The sequence below is a fragment of the Prionailurus bengalensis genome, chromosome D4 (genome assembly GCF_016509475.1).
Source record: "Prionailurus bengalensis isolate Pbe53 chromosome D4, Fcat_Pben_1.1_paternal_pri, whole genome shotgun sequence".
In the NCBI taxonomy this organism is placed as follows: domain Eukaryota; kingdom Metazoa; phylum Chordata; class Mammalia; order Carnivora; family Felidae; genus Prionailurus; species Prionailurus bengalensis.
Genome location: NC_057359.1, coordinates 10954607 through 10971314, shown reverse-complemented (window position 1 = coordinate 10971314; position 16708 = coordinate 10954607). Strand labels below are relative to the sequence as shown.

Here is a 16708-nt window from a genome sequence, read left to right as displayed (position 1 = left end):
GAGAGGTAAAGAGAGATGGAGAGAGGGAGAGAGAGAGGGAGGGAGAGAGGGAGAAAGAAGAGAAGGAAGGAAGGAAGGAAGGAAGGAAGGAAGGAAGGAAGGAAGGAGAAAGTAGGTAGGAGGGAGGGAAGTGAAAGGAAGGGAAGGGAGGGAGAGAAGGGAGGGAAGGGAGAGGAGAGGAGAGGAGAGGAGAGGAGAGGAGAGGAGAGGAGAGGAGAGGATGAGAAAGAATGACAGATGAATCTATGAGCATATTATGCAAGGATCATAGGCAAGCACCGCCATTCCAGTTCCAAAGCCATTGTCAGTTACTGGTAAGTAGCCAAGGATTGACAGGGTACGAGGGGGTAACGAGAGGGGCACCTTGAGTTCTTGGCCAGGCACTGAGTTCTTCCAAAACCACACTCCAGTGCCCTCACTACTCTCCACCTCTCTGCATCTACCGGATCCCAAGCTGCTGCCGTTACTCCTCCCTTCTGGAAGAAGAGAAACATTTTGCTTTGGAGAACAGCTGCGTCCATTCTTGGTCATTTGGTTTGGGAAGGCACGATGGTCCTCCCAGCTCCACCTCATCAAGGGGACAGGTCTTAAGACTCTCAGCCTATCCCACTTCTCGTGGCCTTGGCGAGTCAAAGGGTCAGAGGTGGTACAAACCCCAGACAAAGTCAAGATTCAAGAGGAGGTTTTCGGTTGTTTCTTTCCAGAAAAGCTTTGTCTCAGAGACAGGAAATAAAAAACCTTCATCCTCATAGACAAGGTGTGTCAGGTCATGAGGTCGGCAATCCTACAAATATTTGCTCCCCCCAAAGGGAAAGCCTGGAGAGCCAGAGGCAGGGAGCCCCAGGATGAGAGTGATACCTTCTCAGGCAGAGCTGACAGCAATATCCAGGTCAAGCGGTTGTATCGTTTGAGCTGCTGAAGCGAGGTTCACCTGCGGCCACCTCTAATTTGGCTATGTGGGTCAACACATCCCCTGTCTTATTTAGGCCCCATTTCGGCTAGTTTTCTCTCATTGGCAGCACAAAGATCCTGACTGATAACAGTCTCTCTGTGAGTCCCGGATAGAGATCTTGCATTCTTAAATCCAAGCACCAACTCATCAAAGAGTTTTCCTGCATGCTAGAATATAAACCGCTGACGCCATGGAGGACTCTAAAAGAATTTAGAATTCCCAATGACGAATCTAAACCTCAGGCAGAAACCTGATCAGAAGCGAGATCAATGGATACCCAGATCTGGATTCCACCCCCACCTGTACAGGGCACATAGACAGGGGCTAACAAGATTACTTTTCTTGTTTTTTTTTCTAAGCACGGACATCTTACACCCAACTCCTGACACATTATTTACTAAAAGAGCCCATTATCCCTAGTGGGTATATTTTATGTTTCTGGTCATCAGTGTTGTCTGTGTGAGATAAAAACTCAAAGACAGAAGGAACTGTATCTACTTAGCCCACTTTGTAGAGAATGTAACAGAGAAAAGCTGCTGAGACCTGATAAAAGTTTTTTTTTTTTTTTTTGCGTGGCCACTGCTGATCTTACTACTTCCAGCAGATCCTGAGGCAAGAGTATAAAATTCAAACCTTACCTTGAACTCCAGTCAACATTTTCCTGGAAGTCTTAAGTTAAAGCCAGGGATTGCTTCTTCCAGAACTTTACTGAACGGTAGGGATGTTCAAGGTCAAAAACACAAGACAGTTGGGGGTTGAAATTGATTATGCTTGTCCATGTCACCTACTACTTTTTGGGCAATGTCGGTACCCCCCCCCCAAACACACCCCCTAACCTGCACAAATGGCTTTCACTCAAGATACAATCAGACTACCTTCTTGCTGTCAATAATAAGGATCAGTAAGGAAATTAGGAGATGTGAAACTAGACAATCTGGTAGCAGTCTTCACTGCTTCTTTCTTGATAGGTGACGTTAGGCAAGAAGCTTAACCTCCCAACATGCTATTTTTCCTATAAGTAAAATGTCAATAGTGGCACCTGAGAAATACTTCTGAGGGTCTGGTGAAAACTGAATAAAATACTATCATAGATTTCCCTGGGAATAAAAATGCATTTATCCCCTTACTCTTTGCTGAGCTGACAAAACTTTTGGGCAGCTTTCTTGGATCCTATTGTTCCTTTGGCCTGATGGGTACGGTAAAACCGATGATATTTCACCATCACATAAGCAGTATTCTGACAGGCCAGGCTTAATGCCATCCTGTGAGATTGAGGTTTAAAAACCCATTTTAAAACTCGCTGCGTTTTCTGGTTAGCGTTACAAAATCCATTTCGAAATCTAAAGCCCGTACAAAAAGTACGTGCGCATGAACTCCACAAGAGTCTTCAGGCCTAGGATGATGTATCATTATCCCCGTTCATTTAAAGTCGTTGCCAACTGTCAGGCTTCTTTGGCAGCTTTGGCAAAGCATTTGGCACGGAATGATGCTGGGCTATCCCATCTTCCTTATATATATCTTATGCCAATAAATTTGAACGATGACCTGGAAATCTTAGAGCCTCCAACTCTAAACGTGAGTTAAGTCTTTTCCAAAGAGGACAAGAACTGCGGGTAGCACATTGATATTCTGGCTCGCCACAGAGAGAAAAGCAGTGGACAGAGATTCCCGAGGCCACTGAGTCACGTGAACCCGGCCAGGAGGGCAAATACCGGCTTCGATGTCGCGAAGTACAGTTGACTTCTGACCCCGGTTGTAAAGGAAGATCCAAGGGCAGTGCTTTGTTTTGTTTTGAAATAACTAGGGCTTGAGTATTTTTTTAATCAGTTTTATCAAGGTATACTTCACATAAAATAAAACTCATCGATTTTAATTTATAAGTCCCGAGAGCCTTGACGTATTTATATAGCTGTATAATGATGTATGTATACTACCGTAATGAAGATATATAGTTGCTTCATGCCTCTTTGTAGAAATACATGGGACTGATTTTAAAATTGTATCGATATTTTAAGCCACGGGGGAGAAAAGGGAATGAGGTTATTTAGCCACACACACCTTCCAAAAACCAAAATCGAGAGTATGGATGAAGGCAGGCCATGAATTCCATAATCCCCTTGCAACGCAACTGCATGGCATTTAGCTGTATGGTCCAGACGAGACGGCAGTGAAATCCCTGCTTAAAGTGATCTTTGACTAAAGCCTCCAATCACCGAGCCAGGGGTTAACGGGGGCTTCTTTCAACACTTGCTGAGTCCACCAGTAGTCAAAGTGACCTGCCAAAGGCCACAGGGAACCAAGCCGGTGGGAGGGCTGAAGATGCAACGCAGGATACCCTTGGCAATGACCGTGCCTTTCTAGAGATGAAGCCGAAGAATGGGCAAGAGTCCTTGCAAGGACAGCAAGAGAGAGCTGACTCCTAAAAGTGGCTTGTCTTTCAGTTCACCAGGGAGGGTGATGAGGACTGTGTATTTTGGAACTCGGGTTCCAAATTGTTTTTCTCACCAACTCAAACAGCAGAAACCAGAGATGGCTCTGAACAACTGAACAAAACGTGGTTTATCCGCCATCCCCGAAGCTCTGGCAGCTTCCGGTCTTAACCTATTAACAACGTATTCCTCTCCCTTGAGCCAACCAATTCATAAACGCCCTCTACTAAATGTAGACATGATTATCATGTGCTTACCAGACATCAACTCATAGAAACACCGAAAAACAGCTTTCAATCATTGTCGGCCTCCTTTCCGGTAAGTGAACGCAAAAAGCAGAGAGGAAGGTAACAGGAGGCATCCTCTAAACGTCCTAGGAAAAAAACCCACTGCTCATCCTACTCGCTCGGGCAAGAAATAAATAATCCTGAGCTTAATTTCAGGCTGTGGTGAGTTTTTAATTAGTGAGTAGGAAATAACCGCTAGGTGGTGGCTTCCTTCGATCTCACCTTGATGAAGTTGTAATCGATACCCTTATATCATTGCTAAAAATCTGGCTCACTGCAAATTTACCTAAATGTAAATGAAAACCATAAATCAGGCACAGTTCTATTGCACCCGAAGAAGGCTGTGTAATTATACATCGTTTATTTTCTTCTTATCGTTCAGATACACTTCCCTGTGCCACCCGGTGATAGCATCAACGAATTTATCTTGCACGAAAGTCAGAAGTGTGTTGGCAGTTCCCAGTACTTAACTTTGAGAACTGGGTGATTAGATCTGTGGAGTTCTGTTATTTTTTTCTCTCAGATAAAAGGGATCCAAAAGGAAAAGAACCTCATTCATTTAAGAAGCGTTTATTGGGAACTACTCTGTGCCAGGCACTGGATAACATGTTTGCCCTTCAGCGGGCTCACTGGATATCAGAAGACAGACAAGTATGGGCTTTCCATGCCTGTGACAACTGTGATAAAGTCATCTGTGAAGAACAAGTTCTATACCCTGCTTTGGGGTGGAGAGAACACAGTACCAAGGTGGACTTAGTAAGCTGTTACCTGACTCAAGCCTTGAAAAGGAAGGAAGGACCAAGTGGGATGGGTGGAGCGAAGGGAACACATCTCAAGGAAAGACAGCAGCATGTGCAAAGGCACAGCAGTGTGAGAGGTCATCGAATTTGGGGAACTGTAAGCAGCATAACACATCTAGGGGGTGGGGTAAAAAAAATATAGGCAGGAGTGAGATGTTCATAATCCGGAAATTACGCACGCTTTAGAATCCAGAGATGAGATCTCATTGTGCAGTCATTTGGGGCTACCAACAGATTTTAAGCCAGGATAGGAGACGCATGGCTTTGTGACTGGGGTGGTCCAGAATGTGAATGAAGGCAAGGAAGCCTGGAGGCGGGGAAAACAGTTCATTGGATTTTGCAATAGTTCAAGCAGAAGATTATGAGAACCCTGAACTAGCAAGGTAGAGGTAGGGACAGAGAAGGACGGTTCAGGAAACATTGAAGTGGCTTTTCTGACAGAACTCAATGACTAATGGTATTTTGGGAATAAGGAAGACGTATAAGTCTAGAATTATTTCAAGATTTATAATTTGGGTGATAGGTGATTCACACAGAGAGTAAACAAAAAAAAAAGAAGAAGAACAATTTTTAGGGAAAATCAGGAAAGCTGCTATTTATACTCATTAAATTTGAGCTGCCTATAATAGAGCTATCTATTGACAGAAAACTGGATATGGAACTCAGCGGTAAAATTTTGCGTGAAGAAAAAAAGTGAAAATTAGAAGTGTTTCAAACTGACAAGGATCTACTACCTAAAATATGTAATGACCCCCTATAAATCCATAAAAAAGAGGAACTCAAATTCTAAAAATGAGCAAAGGGCAGGAACAGGCAATTAATAAAAAGAAAATCCTCAAATCTCCAAAGCATATGAAGAAACACTCAAACTCCCTAGTAATATGAGATGTGAAAACTGAAAATAGCAGTGGGAAATTGGACTTTTGGATGCAAGAGTAACCAGCATAACCAGCCAACTGGCCAATCTTTGTAGTAATCTCTACTTGCTTAACTCCCCAGCTCATCCTCTTCCCTCCTTTTTGGACCCCAGGCATCGGGTGGGGTTCATCATGTTCATCCTTGAACAATCTTTTCATCATTTGTCCAATGGAGGACCCATTTCATTCTATGGCCATGTCTGCCCTACTTTGGAGGCTAAACGCCACAGATTGTGCTCCTGCCTCCAGGGAGTTTGGTCAAGAGAAGGCATTAGCAGGAGATTGGAGGGTGGAAAAAGAGACAAGGTGGGGTATTTCTACCCCTCTGACAAGTTCAGTTCCTGTCTGATAGCCCACCTTCCATAACCCCAGACCTCACGAGGCTACAGTTACCCTCATCCCTCCCTTTGATGCTTCAGTCCTGGGAGAACTAACAACTTTCTACTGTCCTGAGTCATGGAGAGCCTCTCATCTCTTCTTGTTTTTTTGTTTCGTTTTGTTTTGTTGCTTTCTTAATTTGTCCACACTTCTGCATGAAGTTATTAACTTACTATTAATAAATTCTCGTCAGTAATCCCCCTTTCAAGGACGCCATCTGTTTTCTGCCTTGACCCTGATGAAATCAGTTTTCGAGAGTTTCAGGGGAATAGCTCCTGTGATAAAGGGATTTCCGCCCCCCTTTTTTTTCCTTTTATTTTAATACGAGATAGACTTGAACATATTTAACTGCTGAAGCAAAATAATTCCCATCATTCTGTATCAGAAACAACGTGTGGAAGACTGAATAATTAGGCATTAGCTCAGATCACTCTCTCTCCCATTACTGAGGTGCATCACGACTGATCTAAGAAACAGAAGAGCACAGATTTAAAGGAGGCAGTAAAGACCAAGACCGTTGTAGATGAGGCGATAATTGCATACTTAGAGGATTAACACTGTCTGGATTGCAACAACCCGCTGAATACGTTCAAGAGAAAGCTACAGTACATATTTCAGATCGGGGACTGGCAACAAATATCTGTAGACTACCTTCTGAAAAATAAGCATTTTCACATGTATCATGGACTATTTCTAATGCCAGCATCACAGCCAGGTCAAGCTGCATGTTTCTAATTTTGGCCCTACCCATAACCTCCTCGGAGAGTTCTCGCCTGGCTCTCCCATCTAAACAGCATTCTCCTTACCTGCCAATTATTACCGAGCCAAGTGTGTTTCCCACGAGCATGTGTTACCATTTGTATTTATATTTTCTCTTTACTTCTTTTTTTTTTTTTAATTTTTTTTTTCAACGTTTATTTATTTTTGGGACAGAGAGAGACAGAGCATGAACGGGGAGGGGCAGAGAGAGAGGGAGACACAGAATCAGAAACAGGCTCCAGTCTCTGAGCCATCAGCCCAGAGCCCGACGCGGGGCTCGAACTCACGGACCGCGAGATCGTGACCTGGCTGAAGTCGGACGCTTAACCGACTGCGCCACCCAGGCGCCCCAATTTTCTCTTTACTTCTTATGGCTTGTCTTCTCCGTCAGGCTAGAAGCTCCCCCACGGCAAGGTACCATGTCTAGGACACCAAAGGCCCTTTATAAATAATTCTTGGGGTGCCTGGGTGGCTCAGGCGGTTAAGCGTCTGACTCTTGATTTTGGCTCAGGTCATGATCTCACAGATGTGAGATCAAGCCCTGCGTCGGGCACTGCACTGAGTTGGGAGCCTGCTTAAGATTTTCTCTCCCTCTCTCTGTACGTCCCCTACTTTCTCCCTCCCTCTCTCTCTCTCTCTCTCTCTCTCTCTCTCTCTCTCAAAACAACTAATTTTTAAGTGAGTAAATGGTGAACAGCAAGGGTGGCTTAGCCAACAGAAGGTAGAGGAGGATGAATTCCCTGCACCACCACATTTATGGGGGGTGGACCCTACATGGCCTCTCTTGTAGTCAAAACACACTTTTCAGTCCTGGATCCCTCGCCGTGTATTCAAGGATGCTGGCTTTGTGTGAGGCTGTAAATATCTCTGATGAGAAGGGCTCACGTCTGCGTGTGTTTGCCTTGTTTTGCACGGCTTTCGGCACCGTCCCAAGCACAGATGGGCTCTGCGTAAATATTAGTGAAGGATGATGACACTGAAGCTTATTTAATACTTCTGCATAGGGTGGAGACAGGTCTCGGGCCACAAATATACTTTGAATGTGCTCTACTTCTCGAATCATTGGAACCAAAACCATTTCAGCAACAGAGAGTCATCTGCGGCTACAAATCAGACACATTCAGAATGACAACGCCCCAAAAGAATGCCATTTTCAAGGCTGAAACTGTATTATTCCGGGGTCAATGGAATCCTTGTTTTAGTGACACTGGAAGAGTAGACATTAAAGACATTGAAACTCTTCCCTCAGGGAACAACAATTATCTGTGAACAATGAAATCTGGCCTGAATAATTCATCAGTTTCGAGGGTCCAGGCCTTCCCCTTATTCTGGAATGCCAAGAGTTTAGGCAAGTGCATCATTTAATAGGTCTCAGCTACTCAGTTGTCATTCTTCCTGGTCCTGGCACTTATGGGCACATTCCAATGACTTTATTCATTAAAAAAAAAAAAAAAAAAAACCAACTATATGGCAAACCTTGCCCAAGACAAAAATTTGAAACTGTATTTATTTCACCTAAGAAGAAAGGAGCTCATTAAGTATCCATTATGAGAATCCACCTGGGAACTGCACAGCAGATCAAATACCCAAAACAAATCACCACGTCAGAGCCCCACAGAATTCTGGATCCCAACCAGCAAGCATGAATAATCCTTTTAAATGGTCACTTACATATCAGAACAGGCCCTTTGTGAAATGTCTAAGCAAGGCCTCTCCTTTCTGACTGAAACAGAGTTTTATGGGGATGGAGGGGAGCAAGTGAAATCAAGAACCACCAGGAAATATCCGGGAGAAAAGAGGACACATGGTTTTTGTTGCCAGAAAAAAACCTGCCTCTCCTGGCCAGGGTTTGGGAAGTTGCTCGCTATCCCCCAGGAGAGTTGGGCAATATTCTGAACTAGTTTCTCAGGGACCATCTTGATCCAGGAGTAGTTACTGGGCAGATGCAATCACAAACCAGAAGACCTAGTTTCAAATCCTGGGTCGCTTTCTGATTAGCTGTATAACCGTGTACAAGTCACTTCACCTCTCTGATACTTGGTTCACCATCTTTAAGATGGCGAGAGTAATGCCTACCCAATTACCCACTAAATTTGTGCAAAGATCAAGTGAAATCAAATGTACGGAGGTTCTTTCTAAATTATAAGATTATGTATAAGTGGAAGGTGATATTATCAAATACACTCCCATAGTATTAAGTAACCTACATAGCAATCAGGATTCTGTAATTACACGCTGAGCCCTTAGTGTTTAAAGATGGTTCCATTTTGCCTTGTTCTCTACAGTTTTATTGAATCCTTTTTCCCCCCTGCCCCCGCTTTTAAGGAAGGATATAAGCAAAGGTAAATGGGAAAGAATGTGGAATAATACACCCTCTTCTTTGGTACTGCTAGGCCCTGAGTTTAGATTATCATCATGGGCTTGATATCAATATCCCCTGAGGGAGAGAAATAAAATGGGGGGCATCCAAGAGACTCTTCCCGGTGGAAGAATCCAAGTTCAAGTGACAAAAAAATCAGTTGTATTTCTAATTGCTAGCAGCAAACAACTGGCAAATTAAACTTACAAACCTCTTCCACTTATAATAGCATCAAAACATAGAAAATTTTACTCAGAAATGAATTTAACAAAAACAGTGTGAGACCTCTACAGTAAACGATAAAACATACATAAGAGAAGTTAAACTACCAAGTATGTAAGAGAAATTAAAGACTGCTAAGTAAAGAGAGAGATAAACCACATTTGTGAACTGGAAATTTCAATATTCGTAAAATGCAATTCTTCTCAGATTATTCTATAGATTCTACCCATTCCTCAAACCCTAAGAGGCTTTGGTAGAAATCGACAAGCTGATTTCTGAGTCTGATTTCTGGCTGAGTCGGTTGAGCGTCCAACTTCAGCTCAAGCCATGATCTCACGGTTCGTGAGTTCGAGCCCCACGTCAGGCTCTGTGCTGATGGCTCAGAGCCTGGAGCCTGCTTCAGATTCTGTGCCTCCCTCTCTCTCTGCCCCTCCCCCACTCATATTCTATCTCTCTCTCTCTCTCAAAAATAAATAAAAACATTAAAAATAAATAAAATAAAATGGGTATAGAAATGCAAAGGACCAAGGCTATATCATTTTTCTAATTTGGCCAAGAAGAAAAAATACTGGGGGATTCCCCTGATTTCAATACCTACTTTAAAAGTTTAATAATCAAGACAGTGTAATATTGGCATAAGAATAGGCAAAAAGATCAATGAGACAAAATAGAGAATCCTGAAACAGACCCAAACAGATATGGTCAACGTTTTTGTTTTTTTTTTAACAAGGCACCAAGGGGAAAGAAACTTGTTTTTCAATGAGCAAGGCTGAAACAACAGGACATAGGGGAGAAGTTAACTTTGACCTCTGCCTTCAACCCACACAAAAATTAATTCAAAATCTTCATAGACTGAAATGTGAAGATTAAAACTACAATGATTCTAGAAGAAGACATAGGGAAGACATCTTTCTGACCTCTGGGTAAGCAAATATTTCTTGTAGAGGACAAAAAGTATAAACTAACTATACAAGAAAGTATTAATAAACTAAACTTCATCAAAATTTAAGGGGTGCCCGGGTAGCTCAGTTGGTTAAGCATCCCACTTCAGCCCAGGTTATGATTTCACGGTTCGTGAGTTCAAGCCCCGCATCAGGCTCTGTGCTGACAGCTCACAGCCTGAAGCCTGCTTCGGGTTCTGTGTCTCCCTCTCTCTGACCCTCCCCTGCTCGCACTCTGTCTCTCTCTCTTTCTCAAAAGTAAAAAACATTAAAAACAATTTTTTTTTAATTTAAAACTTCTGAGCTAAATGGCGGATGGACATTAAGAAGGGCCCCTGTTGGGATGAGCCCTGGGTGTTGTATGTAAGCAAAAAATCTCTGGGTCCTACCCCGGAAAAAAATACTACACTGTATGTTAACTGACTTGAATCTAAATAAATAAAATTTAAGAAAATCAAAACTTCAGCTCATCAAAAGGCACCATTAAAAATATGAAAAGCCAAGCAACAGGCAGGGAGGAAATATTTGCAATACATACATCTGACAAAAAAAACATGATCCAGACTCTATAAAGAACTTCTATAAATTAATAACAAAAGATAACCTAATTTTTTAAATGAACAGATACACTTAGCATATGAAAATGAGCTCAACATCACTAGTTACTACAATGATGCAAATCTAAACCAAAAGAAAAGAGAAAATTTCAACGCACAGAAGGACTCCTTGGCAGGAGTCTCCCAGGACGTGAATGTGTATTGGGGGCTTTTGTTTTAAGGACTACAGTATCTTTCTGACTTGAAGCCTGTGCAAAGGGCTTTCCCCCTCACCCTTCATCAGAATGAAACCACAAATAACCAGCTACTCGTAGGAACAGACAGCAAAGACTCAAGGAGACTGGAGACTCAGAGTGACTTCAGTTCAAGAGATGTCTGTCCACCCCACCCCAGCAGATCTTGCTTTTGGTTTCTCTCTGCTAAAAGATCTGCTTCTCAACAAGCTGCTGACTCAACCAGGGTCTTGACACAAGGACTGCTTAGAGTCAAAGGGTACAAAGATTCCTAGGATAGAAGCAACAGAGGACTGGTTTCTCTAGAGGATACTGAACCAAATAGGCATTAAACTGTGTCCTAGATACACCTGCTCAGGCAAGAGAAACAAAAGCAAAACTACACTATTGGGACTACACCCAAAGAAAAGCTCTTGCACAGCAAAGGCAACTGGTAACAGAATAAAAAGGCAATGGACTGAATGGGAGAAGATATTTGCAAACGATATATACAATGAGGGGTCAATATTCAAAAGATATAAAAAACTTACACAACTCAACACACAAAAAAACACACAAATAATCTAATTAAAAGTGGGCAGGAGGGGCACCCGGGTGGCTCAGTCAGTTAGGCGTCCGGCTTCGGCTCAGGTCACGATCTCACAGTTGGTGAGTTCGAGCCCCACATTGGGCTCTGGGCTGACAGCTCAGAGCCTGGAGCCTGCTTGGGATTCTGTCTGTCTGTTGTCTGTCTATTTCTCTCTCTCTGCCCCTCCCCCGCTTCAACTCTGTTTCTCCTTCTCAAAAATGAATAAACATTAAAAAAAAAAAAAAGTGGGCAGAAGACCTAAACAGACATTTTTCCAAAGAAGACATACAGATGGCCACAGACGCATGAAAAGATGCCCAACATCACGGATCATCGTGGAAATGTAAATCAAAACCACAATGAGATGTCACTTCACATCTATGAGAATGGCTAGAATAAAAAAGACATGAAATAACCAGTGTTGGTGAGGATGTGGAGAAAAAGGAACCCTTGCACACTGTTGGTGGGAATGTCAATTAATACAGATACTGTGGAAAACGGTATGAAGGGCTCTTAAAAAATTAAAAATACAATTACCATATGATCCAGTAATTCCACTACTGGGTGTTTACTCATAGAAGATGAAAACACTAATTTGAAATGATATCTGTACCCCTGTATTTACTGCAGCATTATTTATAATAGACAGCCAAGATACAGAAACAACCCAAGTGTCCTTCCAGAGATGAAAGGATAAAGAAGAAAGGGCATATATGTAAATGGAATATTCCTCAGATGTTAACTACAATGTGATATAACACTAAGTGAAATAAGTCAACTGAAGAAAAACAAATACCATATGATTTCACTCATAGGTGGAATTTAAGAAACAAAACAAAAAAAGAAAGAGAGAAAGAGAGACAAACAAACAAAAAAACACAGACTCTTAAAAACAGAGAACAAACTGGTGGTTGCCAGAGGGCAGGTAGGTGGGGGGATGGGTGAAAGGGGTGAAGGGGATTGAGAGTATACTTAATTATGATGAGCACTGAGTAACATATATAATTGTTGAATCACATTGTGGACCTGAAACTAATATACCACTATATGTTAATTACACTTCAATTAAAAAAAAAAAAAAAAGGAAATGATACTTTGCACTCACTGGAATTGCCAAAGTAGAAGAGATTGACAAAAAAGAGTGAGACACAGGGATCGGATCCATCCGTCAAGTTCCCGCAGCTAAGCAGCGGCAGAACCGGGAATCCAGTTCAGGCCACCTGATGCTTCACGTCCCTATCAAGCACACTACACGCGTCTCTAAGTTCCCCCACTTCCATCAGTTCCCGCCGGAGTAGGGGAGAATGAGGGACAGTTACCCACAAAGGGGACAGTGACGTCAGAAGCGTACCGTAACGTTTTCCACGGTGACATCCTTGCTTACCTGTCCAGGGCCGTGCTGGTGGGCATACTCCTCCCAAACCCTCGCACCCCCATCTGCCGGAAATATGGAATGCAAGAGAGGTTGGCAGCAATGATGGCCAGGGAGTCAGAAGGGCTCACAAAGAAGCCATTCTGGCCGAGGATCATATAACGGTCCTGTGGGAAAGAATGTGTGAAAACGATGAGACAGAGCCATCTGCTGCTAGCAGCCCGTTCCCACCAGCAGCACAAGCTTCTTTACTGCCCTCCTATATTTAAACAACCTCCAACAACTTGAATGAGGCTACAGGGGGCATGAGAAACCTTTTAAATTCCTGAGTCCTGGAGGGCCCGTGATCTTGGCCAGCTAGCAATGTGTTCAACCTGGTGAACTGTGGATGACGACCTTGAGCTTCCGTAGCCCCCGTGTGCTTTATTTCACACTTTCCCCAAAACACAATGGAGAACGACAGTTATTGCTGAAATAGCTGTTGCCTTCATGTGGCGCTTTCAACGAAAACAACCATACAGAGAGATTTATTGCATGAATTTTTTTTTTTTAAGACATAACCTTTTTTCACAGCATAAGGCTAACCTAGAACTAGGAAAAGCAAAAGCTATTTAATTGCAATATGGAAGAGCACTAAACGGAAGAATAGATGCAGAGCCCAGTTAGGGTTCAAATGCGCCATAGGTCGACCGGCCCCAGGAATTCTCCGGCTTCCAGGGGCGGGCTTATTACATGGCAAAAGGGTGAGCAGGCAGAGAACTTTCCTACTTACCCCATCAGCATCAAATGCCGCTCCAAATCCATATTCCCCTCCTTTCATAGCTTCCAGAAGGGTTGTTGCGTATGTCAGGTTTGGGTCCGGATGCTGCCCCCCGAAATCTTCCAGGGGGACACAGTTTATCGCAGAATTGGCTGGGGCTCCCAGCTCGTCACACAGGACTTTTCTCACATAGGGTCCCATAACTGAAAAGAGATACGCGCAGCAATATGAAATCTTTAAAGAAACCCCCAAATGTCTTCTATCCTGGGGAAAACAAGACGGGCAATTTAAGAGCACAGAATAAATAAATTCGCCAAGCTTTTTCGAGACACAACACAGAGGAATACGTCAGCTGACATTCACTGAGCACCTAATATGTGCCAATGACTATGCTGGGCAGTTACATAATATTTTTCTCCAAAACTTTTCTAATATGTTGCCAGAAAGAAATCAACTGCTTAATAATGATCCATTGTGTGCAGCTTTTTATGTACTGAAAACTTGAGCTAAATATATGCAAAAGCACTAAAAGGCTCCAACGATGTTCTTTGTCTCTGCAATCACTTTGACTCTGTCAAGTATATAATTAGACACTGTAAACCACTGTAGCATATAAAACGAAGATATTTTACAAAAAAAGTGCTAAGGGATGGTGTTTTCCAGTTCAACACACATTTATGGAGTGCCTACCATGGAATCCCAATGTTAAGAATGGAAGGCATCATTGGGGCGCCTGGGTGGCTCAGTCAGTTAAGCATCCGACTTCGGTCCATCTCATGATCCCACGGTTCATGAGTTTGAGCCCCGCGTTGGGCTCTGTGCTGACAGCTCGGAGCCTGGAGCCTGCTTTGGATTCTGTGTCTCCCTCTCTCTCTGCCCTTCCCCCACTTATGCTCACACTGTACCTCTGTCAAAAATAAAAATTAAAAAAACTTAAAAAAAAAAGTGGGGCACCTGGGTGGCTCAGTCGGTTGAGCATCTGACTTCGGCTCAGGTCATGATCTCGCAGTTCACAAGTTCGAGCCCCGCATCAGGCACTGGGCTGACAGCTCAGAGCCTGAAGCCTGCTTTGGATTCTGTGTCTCCCTCTCTCTGCTCCTCCCCCACTCATTCTCTCTCTCTCTCTCTCTCTCTCTCTCTCTCTCAGAAATAAAGAAACTTTAAAAAAAATTATAATAGAAAAAAAAAGAATGGAAGGCAACATATTCAAGGGGTGCAAAGCACACAGTCCCTACATTACTGGGCTCTTAAAGCAGTGGTGGGATGAGTGAAATCGACAGGTGAGTGAATGCAATAGTGAGACTGGTGCTATTCAATGTATACTTATGAAATAATTAGATCTAACGGCTTAGAAGAAACAACCACAGGTAAGGTTTCAAGAAGGAGGTAGCATTTCCAAGAAGACTTGAAGAAAGAACATAGAGATGGGGCTGGGGATGTCATCCAAATGGAAATGATATTATAAAAAAGGGAATAGAGCCAGAGCACACACATACAGCACATCTGGGGACCAGCATGCAATCCTGTTGGCTGAAATATATGTAAAGCATTGCTTTCCATTTATTTTCCACTGATAAGATGCAAACGTCAAATAGTGAACATCTTTTGACTTTGCATTTTAGGTTTCCTTTGGAGAACCAATCCTTTCCCCATCTCAGTTCTTATAATACAGACATGACTAAATTCCATTTCCCCCAAGGCTGAGAAGGTGACCTAGATGTGCCCAATCAATGCCCTCCATCCACAGTGATTGATTCAGAGATGGACATATAGTGCAACCTAGGCAATGAGGCTCAAAACCAGCTATATTATTCAAACTATTTAGAAAGAGAAGCTGTATTCCCTCTAGGCCAGATAATGAATGCTAGGGCAAGAACCTGAAAGATCTTTTTCTGGGGAATATGATTGGCCCAATAAGAAAGAACTAAACAGCCCACACAAATGACCTTAGAGTAAAGCCCATGGAGGACGAGCTCTCCACATGAGCTCCGATCTCCCAATAAAAATTTTAGTGCCTCATTCTTAAACATGCCAGACAGCCAAGGATCACCGAACTTTTGGAAAATGCAATTAACATGAGATCAAAACAAAAAGCATAAAGAAAAACCTGGAGGAAACAGAAACTATAAGGAGAAGAAAAATTTTTAAATATATTCCAGCAATATTTTAACAGAGATTAATAAGATATGATAAAATGGCTAAAATTAAAAAGACTGAGAATACCAAGAGAGGACATGGAAAAAGTGAAGCCCTCATACACTGATGGTGGTGCAAATGGCACAGCCACTTTAGGTAACAGTTTGGTGGTTTCTTATAAAGAGAAATATGCACTTGTCCTATGACTCAGAAATCTCAGATCTAAGACAAATGAAATCAAGTAACGCATAAAGATGTGTTCACAAATGTTGATAGGAACTTTGTAGAAGCCAAAACCTAGAAACAACCCTAACCGTATCACCTGGTGAATAAATAAACAAACTGTGGTTCATCCATACAATGGAATCCTACTCATTGGTAACAAGGAACCACTCCTGATATATACAACACCACGAATCCGTCTCCAAAACTTTACGTGCGTGAAAGAAGCCTAAAATAAAGGGGTATATATTTTGTGCTTCCATTTACATGGCTTTCTGTAAAGGGCAAAATTATAGGGGCAAAAGCAGATGAGTGATTTCCAGGAGCTATGGGTTAGGATAAGGGGTATGATTACAAAGTGCCACAAGGTAATTTTCTAGAGTGGGGGAAATTCTCTATATCTTGATTGTCATAGTCATCACATGACTATCTACTTTTGTCAAACTTCATCAAACTGTATGCCTAAAAGATGTCAGTTTTACCACGTATAAATCAGTAAACCTGACATTTAAAAAGTATGGCACTCAGGAAACATGAATAGGCCCACTATTTTTTAAAAGAGATTATTTGGAAATGAAAAAACAGTTTTTGGAAATTAGAAATATGATAGTGGAACTGAAAAACTTAATGGGAGGGCTTAGAAAAAAAGTTGAGGAAATCTCCCAGAAAGTAGCACAAAACAAAGAAAAGGAAAACAGGGGTGGCGGGGGAGGTGTAGAGGAGAGAATAGGAACACTAAAGAATCAGTCCCTTAGGTCTAATACCTAAACAATAACCATTCTGGAAGGAAAGGAAAGAGAAAATAATAGAGGAAAT

General features: G+C 42.5%; 1 protein-coding gene across 2 annotated transcripts in view; it reads right to left on the bottom strand.

Moving 5' to 3' along the window:
• Window positions 1-16708, bottom strand: part of PGM5 (phosphoglucomutase 5) — a 181764-nt gene that overhangs the window by 132928 nt on the left and 32128 nt on the right. For both annotated transcript variants that reach the window (XM_043566588.1, XM_043566589.1), the window contains exons 5-6: window positions 13547-13737; window positions 12787-12941 (exon numbers count right to left, since the gene is read on the bottom strand). In XM_043566588.1, the coding sequence (XP_043422523.1) occupies window positions 12787-12941; window positions 13547-13737 (346 nt within the window). The remainder of the gene's footprint in view (window positions 1-12786; window positions 12942-13546; window positions 13738-16708) is intronic.